The 16,238-nt window shown below is 38.6% G+C and overlaps 4 protein-coding genes across 4 annotated transcripts; all 4 read left to right on the top strand.

The window, feature by feature from the left end:
• Positions 1-1,533: 1,533 nt before the first annotated feature.
• On the top strand, positions 1,534-7,949 carry LOC110752763 (P-loop containing nucleoside triphosphate hydrolases superfamily protein). Its single transcript, XM_088255146.1, has 23 exons — positions 1,534-1,756; positions 2,054-2,240; positions 2,335-2,464; positions 2,721-2,876; positions 2,973-3,449; positions 3,670-3,767; positions 3,863-4,019; positions 4,117-4,186; positions 4,331-4,407; positions 4,507-4,560; positions 4,658-4,738; positions 4,825-4,936; positions 5,192-5,278; positions 5,363-5,538; positions 5,621-5,782; positions 5,861-5,968; positions 6,076-6,234; positions 6,322-6,405; positions 6,522-6,727; positions 6,828-6,929; positions 7,011-7,120; positions 7,209-7,360; positions 7,454-7,949. The coding sequence occupies exons 2-23, from the start codon at positions 2,068-2,070 to the stop codon at positions 7,679-7,681; spliced, it is 3,159 nt and encodes a 1,052-aa protein (XP_088111272.1). The 5' UTR covers positions 1,534-1,756; positions 2,054-2,067; the 3' UTR covers positions 7,682-7,949.
• A 1,113-nt stretch (positions 7,950-9,062) lies between these two features.
• LOC148294061 (uncharacterized) lies at positions 9,063-10,004 on the top strand. Its single transcript, XM_088253973.1, has one exon. It carries the CDS (start codon positions 9,063-9,065, stop codon positions 10,002-10,004), a length of 942 nt encoding a protein of 313 aa, XP_088110099.1.
• Positions 10,005-10,011: 7 nt separating this feature from the next.
• Positions 10,012-11,254, top strand: LOC110752750 (uncharacterized). The gene has a single exon (XM_088253972.1). It carries the CDS (start codon positions 10,012-10,014, stop codon positions 10,951-10,953), a length of 942 nt encoding a protein of 313 aa, XP_088110098.1. The 3' UTR covers positions 10,954-11,254.
• A 2,452-nt stretch (positions 11,255-13,706) lies between these two features.
• Positions 13,707-14,488, top strand: LOC110752749 (uncharacterized). The gene has a single exon (XM_088254713.1). It carries the CDS (start codon positions 13,709-13,711, stop codon positions 14,486-14,488), a length of 780 nt encoding a protein of 259 aa, XP_088110839.1. The 5' UTR covers positions 13,707-13,708.
• Positions 14,489-16,238: the final 1,750 nt, after the last annotated feature.

Raw genomic sequence — 16,238 nt, 5'->3', positions numbered from 1 at the left:
AGAATTAGGAATTGGAAGGTTTTCATTTGAAGTCACAAGGCATGCATTAGGCACCAACACCATGTGCCTCCTCACATCACTCTTTATCACGTGGGGCAACTTTGCCACCACACACATACCCACTTTGTCTTCCTTTTAATCATCTTCGAATTTGTTTTCCCTTCCTGTCCCAATCTTTTGACATTTTTACCAGTATGCTAGTGACTCGTTGTACTTCTTACTTCTCTAATCAAAATGGTGTGTTAAAACATTTGATTAAACTTTCCTTTTGTAAATTTATTTTATACAAAGCAATATTGAGGGAGGAGAGGAGTTCAACCCAGGACATCGGATGTAAAGATAAATGCTCTTAAATGCTTGAATTACAAGCTTTTTGCAATTACTGTTTTTTTTTTTTTTTTAATAGAGAACCTCGACGGAACGAGGGAGACTTTATTGATAAAACGAAAAATTACAACCGGGGGGGGGGGGGGGTACAAGACGCCTGACCCTGACTCAACAAATCACATAATAGGGCGTCCTGAATAAGATCAAGGGGCACCTCAAACCAAAAATAGTTGTCCACATTATGCAGACCAAAACGAGCAAGTCAGTGTGCAACACCATTTGCTTCCTTGTCTCATGTCGCAACTCACTCACAAGGGTGTGATAAGGTGGAGTTCAAATGCAAGGGGTCTCACTCCATTGTGAGTGAGTTGCGGCATGAGACAATCTCATCTAAGAATTTCTTATTTGTTAGACTCATACACGATAGGTTTTTAAGTTTTATAATCTAACATCTATTTAAAACGTGCTCATTAGTTATCTATTATCTTTATGATTCGTATCAATGTTGATTTGCAAAATACATTTTGACTTGCCAATGAAGCTTGTTAGGCAAAACCTTACACCCTTAATTTTCTTACACTCTTATTTTCGTGTTAGACAAATCGTGACTACTTGTACACCAACCTAACTCTGATGTCCCGTCAAGCTGGAAGCAACTTTCTTTTAGACCAAATCAGACTCAGTTGTCTCTAATAAAATTCAAAATTTTCAAATTTAAACAAACTAAAATGAATCCCTTGTCTCTTTTTCTTGTTGATTGGGAAGCAAACCCAAAATTATAGAGCACTTCACTGACAAATATTTGAATGGCCCATTACATTGAATTGAGTGGAGCCCAGCTTTTTGGTCATTAACAAGAAACCCACTCTTAGTTTAAATGCAGATTAACAGTAATTAAAATAGGTTAGTAGCAAGGGGGTACTGTTCGTAATATCTGGTAAAGTAAGGGGCAGTAATTTAAACAAAGGGTTCCGTTTCAAAATTATTCAAAAGATCAGTGAGGTGAGGCCTCTTTGTCGATTTATAACGGTCGGAAATTACTCTCTCTGCAAACGGATCTTTTTTGTTTGACGGCGTTAACTGGACGCGTCGATGCCGTCCTCAGAATTTCAAACGCCCCGTAACGTCTCTTAAAAATTAGTCCAAATATATTATTTTAAATTTATTTTAGTTTTTACGCTCTTATATCCAAAATCCAAACTGAAAACAAAACCCACAAACACACACTCCTCGTTAGTCTTTCTTTTCTTGTTTCTCACACCTCACTTTCTCTCAGCTCCCTTTCTCTCATTAAAATACAATACAATTGACACAGAAACAGTCTCACACTCTCTCTCTACTCTACGACTTTCTCTCTCTACGAACCTCCATCGCCATTGCTTCAAGAATCTCTCTGAACTTGTAGGCTGGCCGGCAATTCGATTTGACTGTAAGTTTCTTTTTTTGAATATTTTTTTTATTGGTTCTGAATTTTGTTTGGTGTTTTGATTTTCTTCGGTATGAATCGCGCACATTCCGATTTCGATCGTTCATTTACGATCCATTTCCGATTCATCGCCGCACATCTGTGTGAATTCAGAATTGCATTGCTCAAATTTGTCTCGTTCGTTGACTCACAGATAATTAGTTACTAAATTAATATGTACTAATCTTGATTCTCTATAATTATATAGATATATGTATGTATATAGACTGTTACTGATGAGTGAAGGTTTTTGAGATTCAGAGAGCAAGAGAGCTATGGATTCATCACAGTCACAACAGAGAAGAGGAGGATTGGTATCGCTATCCCCGTCACAGACACCGCGGTCGAGCGACAAGTCGGTGCGAGATCTGCGATCCGGGGATTCGAATTCGATAAACAGGCATGAAAAGGACAAGGGTGTCAATGTGCAGGTGCTTGTGCGTTGCAGGTGAGTCGGAATCCGAGTTGGGTGTGTGGCCGAGTTCAGTTAGGTGTTGTTGTCTGAGGGAATGATCAGCTCATGAATTGGTTTGCATTTGTAGGCCTTTGAGTGAAGATGAAATGAGGGTACATACGCCCGTGGTGATTTCTTGTCATGAGAGTAGAAGGGAAGTGTCTGCAATTCAGAATATAGCTAACAAGCAGATTGATAGAACCTTTGCGTTTGACAAGGTTTGTTGATTAGAATGCTGAAAGTCAAAATCTTGTGTTTCATCTTGTTCTACTTCAAAAGTGGCACTAAGGTCTTATTAGATGAAAGGAATTCATGGGTTTTAATCTGTTTTGGCTCCTGAAGTTCCAAAATTTGAATAATGATTTTTCCTCAATTTTAGTGAAGTAAAATTGAAATATGTTGCTGTTGTTGTGCTACCTGTTGTTACTTTCTTTGCACTGGGAAATGATCAGAAAGCTGGATAATGTTGTTTAGGTCTTTGGTCCCGCATCCCAACAGAAGGAATTGTATGACCAGGCTGTGTCTCCTATTGTAAATGAAGTACTTGAGGGCTATAACTGTACTATATTTGCCTATGGTCAGACAGGGACGGGGAAAACATACACAATGGAAGGAGGAGCAAGAAAGAAGGTTTGGTGTTTTCGACTTTCAAATAGACTTCAGCCTATGTATTATTTTATGATTTTCTTCACATAGCTTGCTGACTGAATTTTGTGATTTTTGTAGAATGGGGAGTTTCCAAGTGATGCCGGTGTTATCCCACGAGCTGTTAAACAAATTTTTGACATATTAGAAGCTCAGGTTGCTGAGTATAGCATGAAAGTCACATTTCTAGAGCTGTACAATGAGGAGATAAGTGATCTTCTGGCCCCAGACGAGAGCACGAAATTTATAGATGACAAATCTAAGAAACCCATTGCTCTCATGGAAGATGGGAAGGGGGGTGTCTTTGTAAGAGGCTTGGAAGAAGAGATAGTGTGCACAGCAAATGAAATTTATAAAATCTTGGAGAAGGGATCTGCAAAAAGACGTACAGCTGAGACTCTTCTCAACAAACAAAGCAGTCGTTCACACTCTATATTTTCCATCACAATCCACATCAAGGAATGCACTCCAGAAGGAGAGGAAATGATTAAGTGTGGGAAGCTAAATCTTGTTGACCTTGCTGGTTCTGAGAACATTTCACGCTCAGGTGCAAGAGAGGTAAGGCACAGAAGTAGTTTATAATCAATATAATGATGGTGTTGTCTTACTACATGATCTTCTTACTGCCATATTTCCAAAAAAGTTTGTGTTTTGAGTTTATTTAATCCTTACAGTGCGTTAAGAGTCCCATATCAAAAAGCAAATGTAATTTTTATAATGAATTATGGTAGGACATTTTCTTATCTGCATCTGATTGAAAAGAAATTTTCACTTGCAGGGTAGAGCAAGGGAAGCAGGGGAGATAAATAAAAGCTTGCTTACTCTTGGCCGTGTCATTAATGCTCTAGTTGAACACTCTGGTCATGTTCCATATAGGTATTGTTTAATAAATATCCCTTGGTGTTTTTTTTCCTGTATTTGCAAACCCCAGAAAGTAAATTTAATCACAATGATATTGTTTGGAATATCAGGGATAGTAAACTAACAAGATTGTTGAGGGACTCCTTAGGAGGGAAAACAAAGACGTGCATAATTGCCACGGTATCACCCTCCATCCATTGTTTGGAAGAAACACTCAGCACCTTAGACTATGCGCACCGTGCCAAAAACATAAAGAATAAACCAGAGGTCAGAAGTTTGCTCACCCCCTGTTCTCACAAATCATAAAGGGGAATTGTCTTTCATTCTGACCCTTGCTATGGTTTGTTGTTGCTCATTGTTTCAGGTCAATCAAAAAATGATGAAATCTGCTTTGATCAAGGATTTATATTCTGAGATTGATCGGCTTAAGCAAGGTTGTTAACTGATTTCATCGTTGCTCCTCTCTCTCTCTCTCTCTCTCTCCTCAGAAGCTTTTTCTAGTGGATAATATTATTTAATGATTTTTTGATAGTTTATTGCAAGCTAAATTGTATGACATGTTTCTTATGTTTATTCAGAGGTATATGCTGCAAGAGAGAAGAATGGAATCTATATACCACGAGATCGTTATCTTAATGAAGAAGCAGAGAAGAAGGTCTGATTGTTGCCATTTAACTGAATGATGCAATTCTTTTCCTACATAAGTTCACACAATGCACTGGTTACTGACCTCATTCCTCTCTTTTTACCCTAGGCAATGGCTGAAAAAATAGAGCGGATGGAACTTGATTCTGAATCCAAAGACAAGGTATTTCCATGAAGATTGCATTCCTTTCTTTGTAAGTATTACCAGACTACAGCGTAGGAACTAATATAATTGTTATGTGGTGGTGACCTAAGCGCAGCAACTGATGGAGCTTCAGGAACTTTACAGTTCTCAGCAACTTTTGACTGTAGACTTGAGTGATAAACTTGAAAAAACTGAGGTAGTACATTTGGGAAATCCAATTACATAGTCTCCCTTTGTTCTTTCTGCTTTCATCCTGATAAAATTCAACACTTTATACTTCAGAAAAAGCTTGAGGAAACTGGAAATGCACTGTTTGATCTCGAGGAAAAACATCGACAGGCAAATGCAACCATTAAAGAGAAGGAATTTCTGATTGCAAACCTCCTCAGATCGGGTGAGCAAAGTGCCTGCTACAACGAATTTTGTTGTACATTCTAAATATTCAGATCAGATATTCATACTTGCCATTTCATTTTACCTTCAGTTTATATAGTCGACATTTGATGGATCAAATAGCTTTTCCTAAGGACTTCCCTTTTAAACTTGTTCGTCTTCTAGTTTATGCACACGTAAAGTCTAATGCTTTCCAGATGATACAATGTGATGCCTCTGTATGTTCCTTACAATAATATGCACTGTTAACTTTCAGAGAAATCACTGGTTGAGCGTGCATTTGAGCTTCGAGGAGAGCTAGAGAATGCTGCATCAGATGTGTCCAGTTTATTTGCCAAGATTGGTTTGTCTCATTATTTTGGATATTTTTATTGGGTCTTCCTCAAAACTTCTGGTGCTTTATTGCTAACCATGGCTGGTTTTCCAGAGCGCAAGGATAAAATTGAAGATGGAAATCGGATACTAGTTCAGAAATTCCAGTCCGAATTAACTCAACAGCTTGAAATCTTGCATAAGACTGTCGCAGTTGCAGTGACACAACAGGAGCAACAATTGAAAGGTATGGAGGAGGATATGCAGTCCTTTGTATCAACCAAGGCAGAGGTAAGATCTAGACAGGAAGATGATTGTCTTTGATTGTCAGTCTATACTCTCTACAACCTAATTATTTGCCATGCTTTTGAAGGCTACTGAAGAACTTCGAGGAAGACTAGGAAAGCTTAAAAATATGTATGGTTCTGGTATTAAAGCTCTGGATGGTATAGCCGGGGACCTTGAAGGAAATTCTCAGTCAACTTTTTGTCATCTAAATTCGGAAGTTTCTAGCCATTCTTCTGCTCTGGAAGATGTAAGTATTAGTTTACTGTTTTTCAGTATTCACTTTTCTTTTACTATTTCTGTACTTAACTTTGTTCATATGATTTAGCTCTTCAAAGGAATTGCTTCAGAAGCTGATGAATTACTCAATGATCTTCAAGGTAATCTTCACAACCAAGCAGAGAAGCTAAGTGCATATGCACAACAACAGCGTGAGGTTCGTAATATATTGTTGCTTTCATGGTTATTTGTTTTATTTTCTTCAAGAGTAAAATTCAAAAATCACTTTTTGGAGTAAAAAACTTGGTCTTCAATTTTGTACAGGCTCATGCCAGAGCAGTTGAAACTGCACGGTCAACTTCTAAAGTTACTGTGGACTTCTTCAAGACTCTAGACTTGCATGCATCCAATCTGACCCAAATCGTGGAAGAAGCACAAACTGTCAACAATAAGAAATTGTCTGAACTTGAAGAGAAGTTTGAGGTGGTTGCAGTGTACTTTCTACACTAAATGGGCCATTAACAACCTTATTAACAAAATTGAACGCTTGTTTTTTTAATTTATTTGTAGGAGTGTGCTGCTAATGAAGAAAGGCAGTTGCTAGAAAAGGTGGCAGAGTTGCTGGCAAGTTCAAATGCTAGGAAGAAAAAACTGGTTTGTCTTGTTCTTAAGCTGCTGCCAATTACTTATTCCTTGTTCCTAAGGTTTTATGACAGTAACAAATTTTTTTATTTAGGCTCAATTAGTAACATTCTTTATCTATTAAATAGGTCCAAACAGCAGTAAATGATCTTCGAGAGAGTACAACAAGCAGAACCAGCAAACTACAGCAAGAAATGTCAACCATGCAAGATTCAACATCTTCTATCAAAGCAAAATGGACAATTCACATGGAAAAAACAGAATCCCATTACCTTGAAGATACATTTGCTGTGGAAAGTGGAAAGAAAGACATGGAAGAGGTTCTACAGAATTGGTACATATTCTGGATATTAGGAATTTAAACTTTGATCTGGCCATGATTCTGCTACCTGAATTTTTCTAGCCCATTACTTACACAAAAACAACTTGTGCAGTTTGAAGCAGGCAACAATGGGTGCAGAACAATGGAAGAATGCTCAGGGTTCCTTGCTCGGTCTAGAAAAGAGTAATGTTGCTTCTGTGGACTCCATTGTTAGGTATGCTCATTCCTTATAAGAAAGAAATACTGCAGGTTTTAATTGAAGATTATTCATTCATTTTTTTTTCTCTTCAACTAGGAGGGGAACGGAAGCCAATCAAGCTCTACGTGAGAGGTTTTCCTCAGCTGTATCAGCTGCACTAGAAGATGTAGACGCTGCAGACAAGAATCTCCTGTCTTCTATTGATCGTGAGTGTCAAGTTTCACATATTGATTTCACGTTTGTCTTGCTAGGTTATATATTGGATTGCATGTTAACTGAAACAAATACTTGCAGATTCATTACAACTTGACCATGAGGCATGTGGAAATCTTAACTCAATGATCGTTCCATGTTGTGGGGATTTGAGGGAACTGAAGGGAGGTCACTACCACAATATTGTCGAAATCACAGAGAATGCAGGAAAATTTCTTCTGGATGAATATGTGGTAAGACTGCTAGAGTGGTTTTGTACAATATAAGTGTTTTTTACTCAATGACATTATGTTCTTTAATGAGTTCTTCAACTCTGCAACACTCAGGTGGATGAACCATCATGTTCCACGCCAAGAAAGAGGTCGTTCAATCTTCCAAGCATTGCATCCATTGAAGAACTCAGAACTCCCGCCTTCGAAGAATTGTTGAGATCATTCTGGGATGGAAGATCTGCAAAGCAGCAGGCAAATGGAGACTTAAAACACATCGCAGCGGCGTACGAGGCTGCCCAGTCTATTAGAGACTCCAGAGTTCCTCTCACTGCTATTAACTGAAGAGGGGGGAATCAAAGATTTAGAGGTCAGAGAAACACGTGTGTACATAACATGTATGGCGTATATATGTACTCTTGTAGTCACTGTGCTACGCTACCTTATTCGTTCATTGTTTCTGGAGACGGTGGATGAAAAATGATTGTGGATGGAAAAATCTATATAGTAGGCTTCTTGGGGGAACTTCAAAACTTGAGTTCATTGAATTTCCCACTCTGTAACGAACTGCTATTGGATTATTGATGAGGACTTACTGAGTGTTTTGGTTTGAGTGCTTTCGAAGCTTCATCTTTACAGCCATCTTCTATTTACACCCAAAAGGATGCATCCAGGAGATTAATTCTTTTTGTGTAGATTAGATTAATTAGAATAATTAGGCTATCAGTTGTATTTAAAAATAAAAATACCTTCTATAAATTATCACAAAGTCACACTTTGTATTCTGTGCGAGTGAAAACCAATCTATTCATTAAACCAATATGACTCGCATATCATTCAAATAGAAGGGTTTAGGGCGGACGGAATTAAGAAAGGACACTTATTAAAGTGGTTAAAGTAATGAGCAAAATATTGCCGGAAAAAAAAGGCTTATAAAATATCAAGTTTAGGAACTAAACGAAGTGGACTCTTAAACGAAAGGTACGGAACTTTTTATCGAAGTTTAGAAAAAGGAAGGTTTTTGTGGAATTCATGATAACACTAGGGCTGTGCAGGATCCAAACCAATCCACTAAAACCGACCAATCCAATCCAATCCAATCCAATTTTCATTGGTTTCGACAACATTGATGGATTGGATTGGATTAGAAAAATAAAAATCCAATTGGATTGGATCGGATGGCGGATCAAGAATTGAAAATCCAACCTAAACCGAACCAATCTAATATACACATTAATATACTTTCATATTGTATAATATTTACATTTCATCTTGTTTCTCACTAATATACTAATATATTAATCTTACTTTCGAAAAAATCAAAACGTTAACATATTAAATATAATATTATATTAATTTATATTAAAAATTAATATATTAATGTCATATCTTTCATCATATTGAATTTTGAATTAAATGTTATGAAAGATTATGAAGTTTTTGTTATCATAATTATTTTTTCATACAAACCGATCATCCAATCCAATCCAATCCAATCCAATGTACATTGGATCGGACAATGTACATTGGATCGGATTGGATTGGATCCTGACATCCAAACACATTGGATTGGATTGTAAAATTTGTAATCCAATAGAAGATTGGATTGGATTGGATTGGTAAAAAACCATTGGTTTCGAACCGATGCTCACCCCTAGATAACACGGACTTGAGCTTTCTCGAGGAAACCAGTTGGAGGGAGGTTTGAGCGCCCTTTTACTCGGAGATGCTGAAGATGATGATACGGACAACAACTGCTGCTACTTCTTCTTCTTGTTATTGCTGGGGCAGCAGAGGTATGAATTGTCTTCACTCTAACTCCACTTTTCTCGTTTTCGTCAACAATCACTTTGCTTTCTTTCACTCTCAACCTTCGAAACCGATCAAATCTACAAGAACCCAACTAGAGCAGCCAAAAAGAGACTTACCCAAAATCACAAATGTTGAGGATGCTTTCAATGTGTTCGATAGAATGCTTCAAATGCGCCCTCTGCCTTCTGTTGTCCGTTTCAATAAAATCTTGTGTCAAGTTGCAAAATTGAAACATTACTCGGCCGTCATCTCATTGTATAACCAAATGGGTGTGTCGAGAATTGGACATGATGTTTATACCCTAACCATTCTCATAAATTGTTATTGTCATCTAAACCAAATGGGGATTAGTTTATCTGTATTGGGAAAATTCTTCAAACTTGGTCTTGAACCAGATGTCTTTACCTTCACCACTCTAATCAACGGCTTTCTTCTTGAGAATAGAGTGGCGGAGGCGGCAGAAATTTTCAACAAAATGATGAAGGCAGGTAATTGTAAGCCTGATGTGGTTACTTTCGGCACACTAATAAAGGTTTTCTGCATGACGGGTAACAACAGTGCAGCTATCCAGTTGCTTAGGAAGATGGAGGAAGGAGCTTGCAAGCCTGGCCTAGTTGTCTATAGCACGATCATCGACAGTCTTTGTAAGGATACACTAGTTGTTGATGCATTGAATCTCTTCTCAGAAATGATGAGCAAGGGTATTGCCCCAGATGTCATTACCTATAACTCTTTGATGAATGGAGTTTGCAAATTCGGCGAGTGGAAAGAAGCTGCAAGGTTGTTGAATGAAATGGTGAGTAAAAATATCTTTCCAAATATGCACACATTCAGTGTCCTGGTAGACACTTTGTAAGGAGGGGATGGTTGGAGAAGCAGAAGGCGTGGTCGAAATGATGATTGAAAGAGATATTGAACCTGATAGGGTTACATACACTTCACTTATGGATGGTTACTGCTTGCTAGGAGAAATGAGCAGGGCTAGAAAAGTTTTTAAACTAATGCTTAGCAAGGGCTCGATGGTTAATGTTGTTAGTTACACCGCATTGATAAATGGATATTGTAAGCATAAGATGATGGATGAGGCCATGATGCTACTTCGGGAAATGACTTGTAAGGGACTGGTTCCAAATACTGTTACTTATAACACTCTTGTGGGTGGTTTTTGCAAAGTGGGCAAAACATGTGATGCACAAAAGTTGTTCTCTGAGATGCAAGCTTGTGGCCAACTTCCAGATGTTCATACTTATGCTATTCTACTGGATGGCCTGTGTAAAAACCAACAACTTTCTACAGCAATCCAACTGTTTAAAGAGATGGAAGACAAGAAGTTGGATGTAAATATTGTGGTTTACACTATTCTTATTGAAGGTTTGTGCATAGCTGAAAAAATTGAATCTGCAAAGGAACTCTTTTGTGGTTTATCATCGAGAGGGCTTCAACCGAATGTAAGGACATATACCATAATGATTAATGGACTCTGTATTGGGGGCCTAACAAGTGAAGCAGAAAAGCTGCTTACTGAAATGGAAGAGAAAGGTTGTCCTCCAAATGATTGTACGTATAACATAATTATTCGAGGGTTCATCAATAACAATGAGACAGTAAGGGCTATGGAACTTATTCAACAAATGGTGGAGAAGGGTTTCTCAGTAGATGCATGGACTACAGAATTGTTAGTTGATCTATTGTGTAAAGATAAAGTAGATCCTGCATTGTTGCCATTGATGCAAAAAGAGAATTATAAACTTAATTTGCCTCAGTTAAAGTTGAACAGATCGTCTGACCATCCCAATAAATGTTGAAGCTCTTCCACGTCGGGCAACCATGGATGTGTTTTATCTGTTATCTCTTAATCCATCATGTGACAATGTTGAGTAGTAGATATAACTTCATCGATAATCGTAACATCTTTGAAGCAATTGGCTTGTGTTTTTGTACGCAGGTCTTTTTTAGTTTCTTTCGCACAAACATTGTGCAATTGACTGACTCTGCATGTTTTTGTTATTTTGCGGTATACAGATTTGGTTATATAAAGATATCACTGGGGGATATCCTGTGATCATTATTGAGAAATTTCTATGTTACTCTTTTAAGGTTGTTAAATTTATTAGAGAGAAGCAGGGTATTTGGATTGATATAATCAGCTTTTTCAGCTGACCAAGACTTTGCAGTTTCGGCAAAAACCAGCCTTTGATTAAGGGGCCTTCTACAACTTCTTTTCAATTGTTTTGATTTGTAATAATTTTGTTAAGGACATGGTGAAATTTGCTAACCCTTGATTGGGTCTGAATGCTCGTTTGGGAGTGATTCAAGATTGGGCAGAATCATTTATGGGTTGAAACACCTCAAATGTGCTTATTGAAGTGATTATACGGAGAAGTGATTTTCCATAGAGGGGATTATTGGCCCATCCAAAATCACAGCCAAAACGCAATCCATCCAAAATCACAGCCAAAACGCACCCTTTGGTCCTTTGGTGGTGAAGCGAAGTTACATTGTGTTTTATTTTGAGTCTAGCTTTTCTTGTCAGAAGCCTCTGAAGTTGAGACTTGGCTTAATTGATTTGCCTATGGTTCTTTTATTCATCGGTCAATCAAATTTTTAGATGAAGCCAAATTTTTACCAAGGCTTCTATTAGCCAAAAAGCAAGGAATGGTTGGGAAACCTTGGAAATGGACACAATATTGTTGATAGGCCAGGACATGGTTTTTGTCATCATGGAATTATTCATTTGGCCGTTAATAAATACGAGGTTCTCTAATGAAGAGAGTTTTTGGTCATTTCGCAAAATGAAGAGAATTATTCATTATGCCTGCAATCTAAACCATATGCATAAACAACCCATATATTGGATCGGCCATATTTTTTTTATGAACTACTTTTTTTTATCTTTTTTATTTATTTGTCATAATCTACATATAAAGACCAAAAAAATTTATTTCTGGAAGGCAGAACTATATATAGATATCCACCTGTATCAGCCCATGATGAGCCTCAAACAAGACTAAATTTCTCTTCTACATTTCCTGATAGAATCAATATATATATGCAAAAATACTGACTGTCAGCCTGATGCTGTTACTTTCAGGACGCTAGTAATTGATGCATTGTACCTCCTCTCAGAAATGATGAAATGATGAATGGAGTTTGCAAACTACGCGAGTGGAAAGAAGCTACAAGGTTGTTGAATGAAATGGTGAGTAATAATATCTATCCAAATGTGCACACATTCAGTGTCTTGGTAGGCACACTTTGTAAGGAGGGGATGGTTGGGGAAGCAAAAATCGTGGTCGAAATGATGAATGAAAGGGATATTCAACCAAATACCGTTACAGACAATTCACTTATGGATGGTTACTGTTTGCGAGGAGAAATTGTTTGTGCCTAATAAATCACGACCATGAACTGACCGAAGGAGCCCCTTTTTTCGGCCTTGGCATTTGCTCAAACGCAGCGTTTCGCCAAGATATTTGGCCCTCCTGAAGACAAAAGAAAGTTGCTAAGGCACGATCATCTCGGCCTCGATAATAGGCCGAGGCCGAGGCCGAACAAAATCATGGCCAATGATATTAAAAAATCAAATCATCACGTGATAGCAGGGTCCCATGCTTCATTTAATGAAGTAATGCCTCTGTTTATTGCAGCAAACCCACTGGCCACAAATAAGCATTTAATGCACGAGGGAAGGTGGGAAGTGACTGAAGTCAGGTTGTAGTGACTGAAGTCAGGTTGTGGCGACAGGAAACAGAGTGATTAGACGCAGACATTCTCACAAGAATTCTTGCAGCTTGAGAGATTGGGTGACCAACTATCAGAACAATAAATGCGTCCCCACGGCCAGAGGCGCAGAACCCACGATCAGGGCGGCGGCCGAGATTCACCAGGATTTATGGGGTCACACCACCATACTTCACGATCCCAAATGTCGATTGGACTACCCACTTGCTCTAATCAGACTCCACTATGTAGGATTTCAGCCTCGATTACTCCTTCAGGAACTCTTCCTATAAATACAAGGCTCAAGACTACTTTCAAGGGGTTCAAACACCAAACAAAAGCCTCCCACGGAGCAAATTATATTTTCCTGTAATGCACTTTCAATATCTTTACTTGCTTTCCTAGGAGTAGTGTTATTTTGTAAGGAAAATCCATTCATCAATATATCATACAACCCTTGATTTTCAAGGCACCGGAGCACCATCTATGTTACTCATTCATTCACCCCATATATCATACGACCGCCGCTCACTGAGCAGCGCGCCGGAGCACCGCCCAAAACCCACCATCAGCACCACCCCTAAACGGCCTTGTAGCTCAAGCCGTGAACCTTACAGCCGAGATCAGTTCCTCTCTCGGCTACAGTCGTTTGATTAGAAGACGAGTTCAAACAGGCGCACCACTTAACCATTTCCATCCACATCAACCTCTCGACACACGGTAGACCGTGCTGGCACGCCCGTGCACAACCGCACCGCATCCAAAAGCAGGAAGCCACGTGTCAACGCACATCCCCTCGGCCCGGAACCCCAGGCCGTGAGATCTGCGCAGCCGACAGAAATGAGCAAGGCTAGAAAAGTTTTTAAACTAATGCTTAGCAAGGGCTCGATGGTTGACGTTGTTAGTTACAACACATTGATAAATGGATATTGTAAGCATAAGATGATGGATGAGGCCATGATGCTACCTCGGGAAATGACTTGTAAGGGACTGGTTCCAGATATCGTTACTTCTAACGCTCTTGTGGGCGGCTATTGCAAAGTGGGGAAATTAGGTGATGCACAACAACTGTTCTCTAAGATGCAAGCTTATGGTCAACATCCAGATCATGTTCAAACTTATGTTGTTCTACTGGATGGCTTGTGTAAAAATCGACAACTTTCTACAGCAATCCAATTGTTTAGAGAGATGGAAGGCAAGAAGTTGGATGTAAATATTGTGATTTACACTATTCTTATTGAAGGTTTGTGCCTAGCTGGGAAAATTGAATCTGCGAGGGTTCTCTTTCGTGGGTTATCATCAAAAGGACTTCAACCAAATGCGAGGACATATACCATAACAATTAATGGACTCTGTATTGGGGGCCGAACAAGTGAAGCAGAAAAGCTTCTTATCGAAATGGAAGAGAAAGGTGGTTCTCCAAATGGTTGGACCTACAACGTAATTATTCGAGGGTTTATCAAACACAATGAGACAGTAAGGGCGATGGAACTTTTTCAACAAATGGTGGAGAAGGGTTTCTATGCAGATGCTTCAACTACAGAATTGATAGTTGATGTATTGTGTAAAGATAAAGTAGATCCTGCATTGTTGCCATTGATAAAAAGAGAATTTGTGTAGTTAAGTGAGATCATTTGACTATCATAATATTGATTTCACGTTTGTCTTGTGAGTGTCAAGTTTCACATATTGATTTCACGTTTGTCTTGTGAGTGTCAAGTTTCACATATTGATTTCACATTTGTCTTGAACCCTCATATTTGAGAGACACCCTTATAGTCCCCACCACGCATTGTATTTCAATAATCTTAACTGTCTAGTATATGAAACCATTTGACCATTTGAATATGAAACCATTTGACCACTCAATTGAATATGAAACCATTTGACCACTCAATTAGATGGTTGTTATTATTCTTTTCTTGAAGCATCGTGTTCGTTTATTTTGTTGGTCCCAATTAGATGCCTTAATGATTTTCAATTTGAATGATTTTTTTGCAAGGATAATCTATGAATGAAGACTTGGAAAATTAGATGGTTTGAATTATGCTTAGGGGACCCTAAGGGGTGTCCCTCAATGGAAGGAGACTGCCTTAACCAAAGTCTTCTCTCTCTCTCTCTCTCTCTCTCTCTCTCTCATATTCTTTTTTTGTTCTTTGGACAAATATCTCTCTCTCCTATCATTCATACCAAAAGCCACACTTTTTGGGCTGTTGGAGCAAAAAAACAAAGATATGCATGTGACCCCATTTACATCATTAACGTCCACAAATTCCAATTCATCATATTGGGATCCTTACAAGCATAAATAGGGAATTACCATAATATGGATTAGGGTTGACCGTGATATGGTAAACTATATGCATAAACATGTAAATTGTCACATAAATCTTGTAATTTATTAGATTTAGGATCTAGTTCACAATGTCAAGGTACCTTAGATCCCCAATATTGTAATATTAGTCCTTTTCTTTTAAATAAACCAAAGGATTAGGTGAGATTAGCTCCTCAGTATCAGTCATCAGATGCACAAACATCCACCACCCTCAAAGAGGGGACCAACACTCCGTAAGCCCCTCGTCCGTCCCCTTGATCATAATTTATTAATAAGAAACAAAAAGGAGATACAAGAACAACAAGGGGGACCAAACCAAACCCTGCAGAAGAGAAAGACTGACAGAAATGCACAACAATATGCTAACCTAAGAGACCAAAACTCTGAAAGAGTAAACAAAAGAGACTAGGAGAACCGGTAATTAGGCATGCCCAGCCAGTTCCGTTGACAAAAAGGCAAAGTAAAAGAAGGTGCAGTATCCCACCAAATTAAACTAGAGCCCAAAGCACCGTGGTTTGCCAAAGCATCAACATCATGATTACCCTCATGAAAGATATGAGAAATCTTGAATGACATGTGTTGGAGACGATGCAAGCAATTTTGCCAATCAACTCGTAGAAGCCAAGGGACCAAATGTGGGGAGCGAAAGAATTTAGTAACTAACAACAAATCAGTTTCAATCCAAACATTATGCCAAGCATGGAGCCAAGCAAGCTTAATCGCCTTAATGACCGCTAAAACTTCAACATGAACTGCACTAGGAACATCTAAATTGGCCAAAAATGCCCCAAGAACATGGCCCTGATAATCGCGAAACACTCCACCACTACCTGCTTTACCAGAGTTGCTTTTGCAAGCGCCATTAATATTATTTTTGACAGAGCCAAAACAAGGGAGATGCCACATAACCTCAACAATTTTGGGATTAGGGCGGGGACGACATCGCACCCCAATGGAACGAATAGTACGCAGATCAAGCACCTTATTCGACATATGACCCATGGCCAGAGGACTAGAGGCACACACATGATTAAT

The sequence above is a fragment of the Prunus avium genome, chromosome 6 (genome assembly GCF_965620075.1).
Source record: "Prunus avium chromosome 6, drPruAviu1.hap1.1, whole genome shotgun sequence".
Classification (NCBI taxonomy): Eukaryota; Viridiplantae; Streptophyta; class Magnoliopsida; order Rosales; family Rosaceae; genus Prunus; species Prunus avium.
Note: the sequence above shows the minus strand (reverse complement) of the source record. Positions and strands in the feature narration are given on the sequence as shown.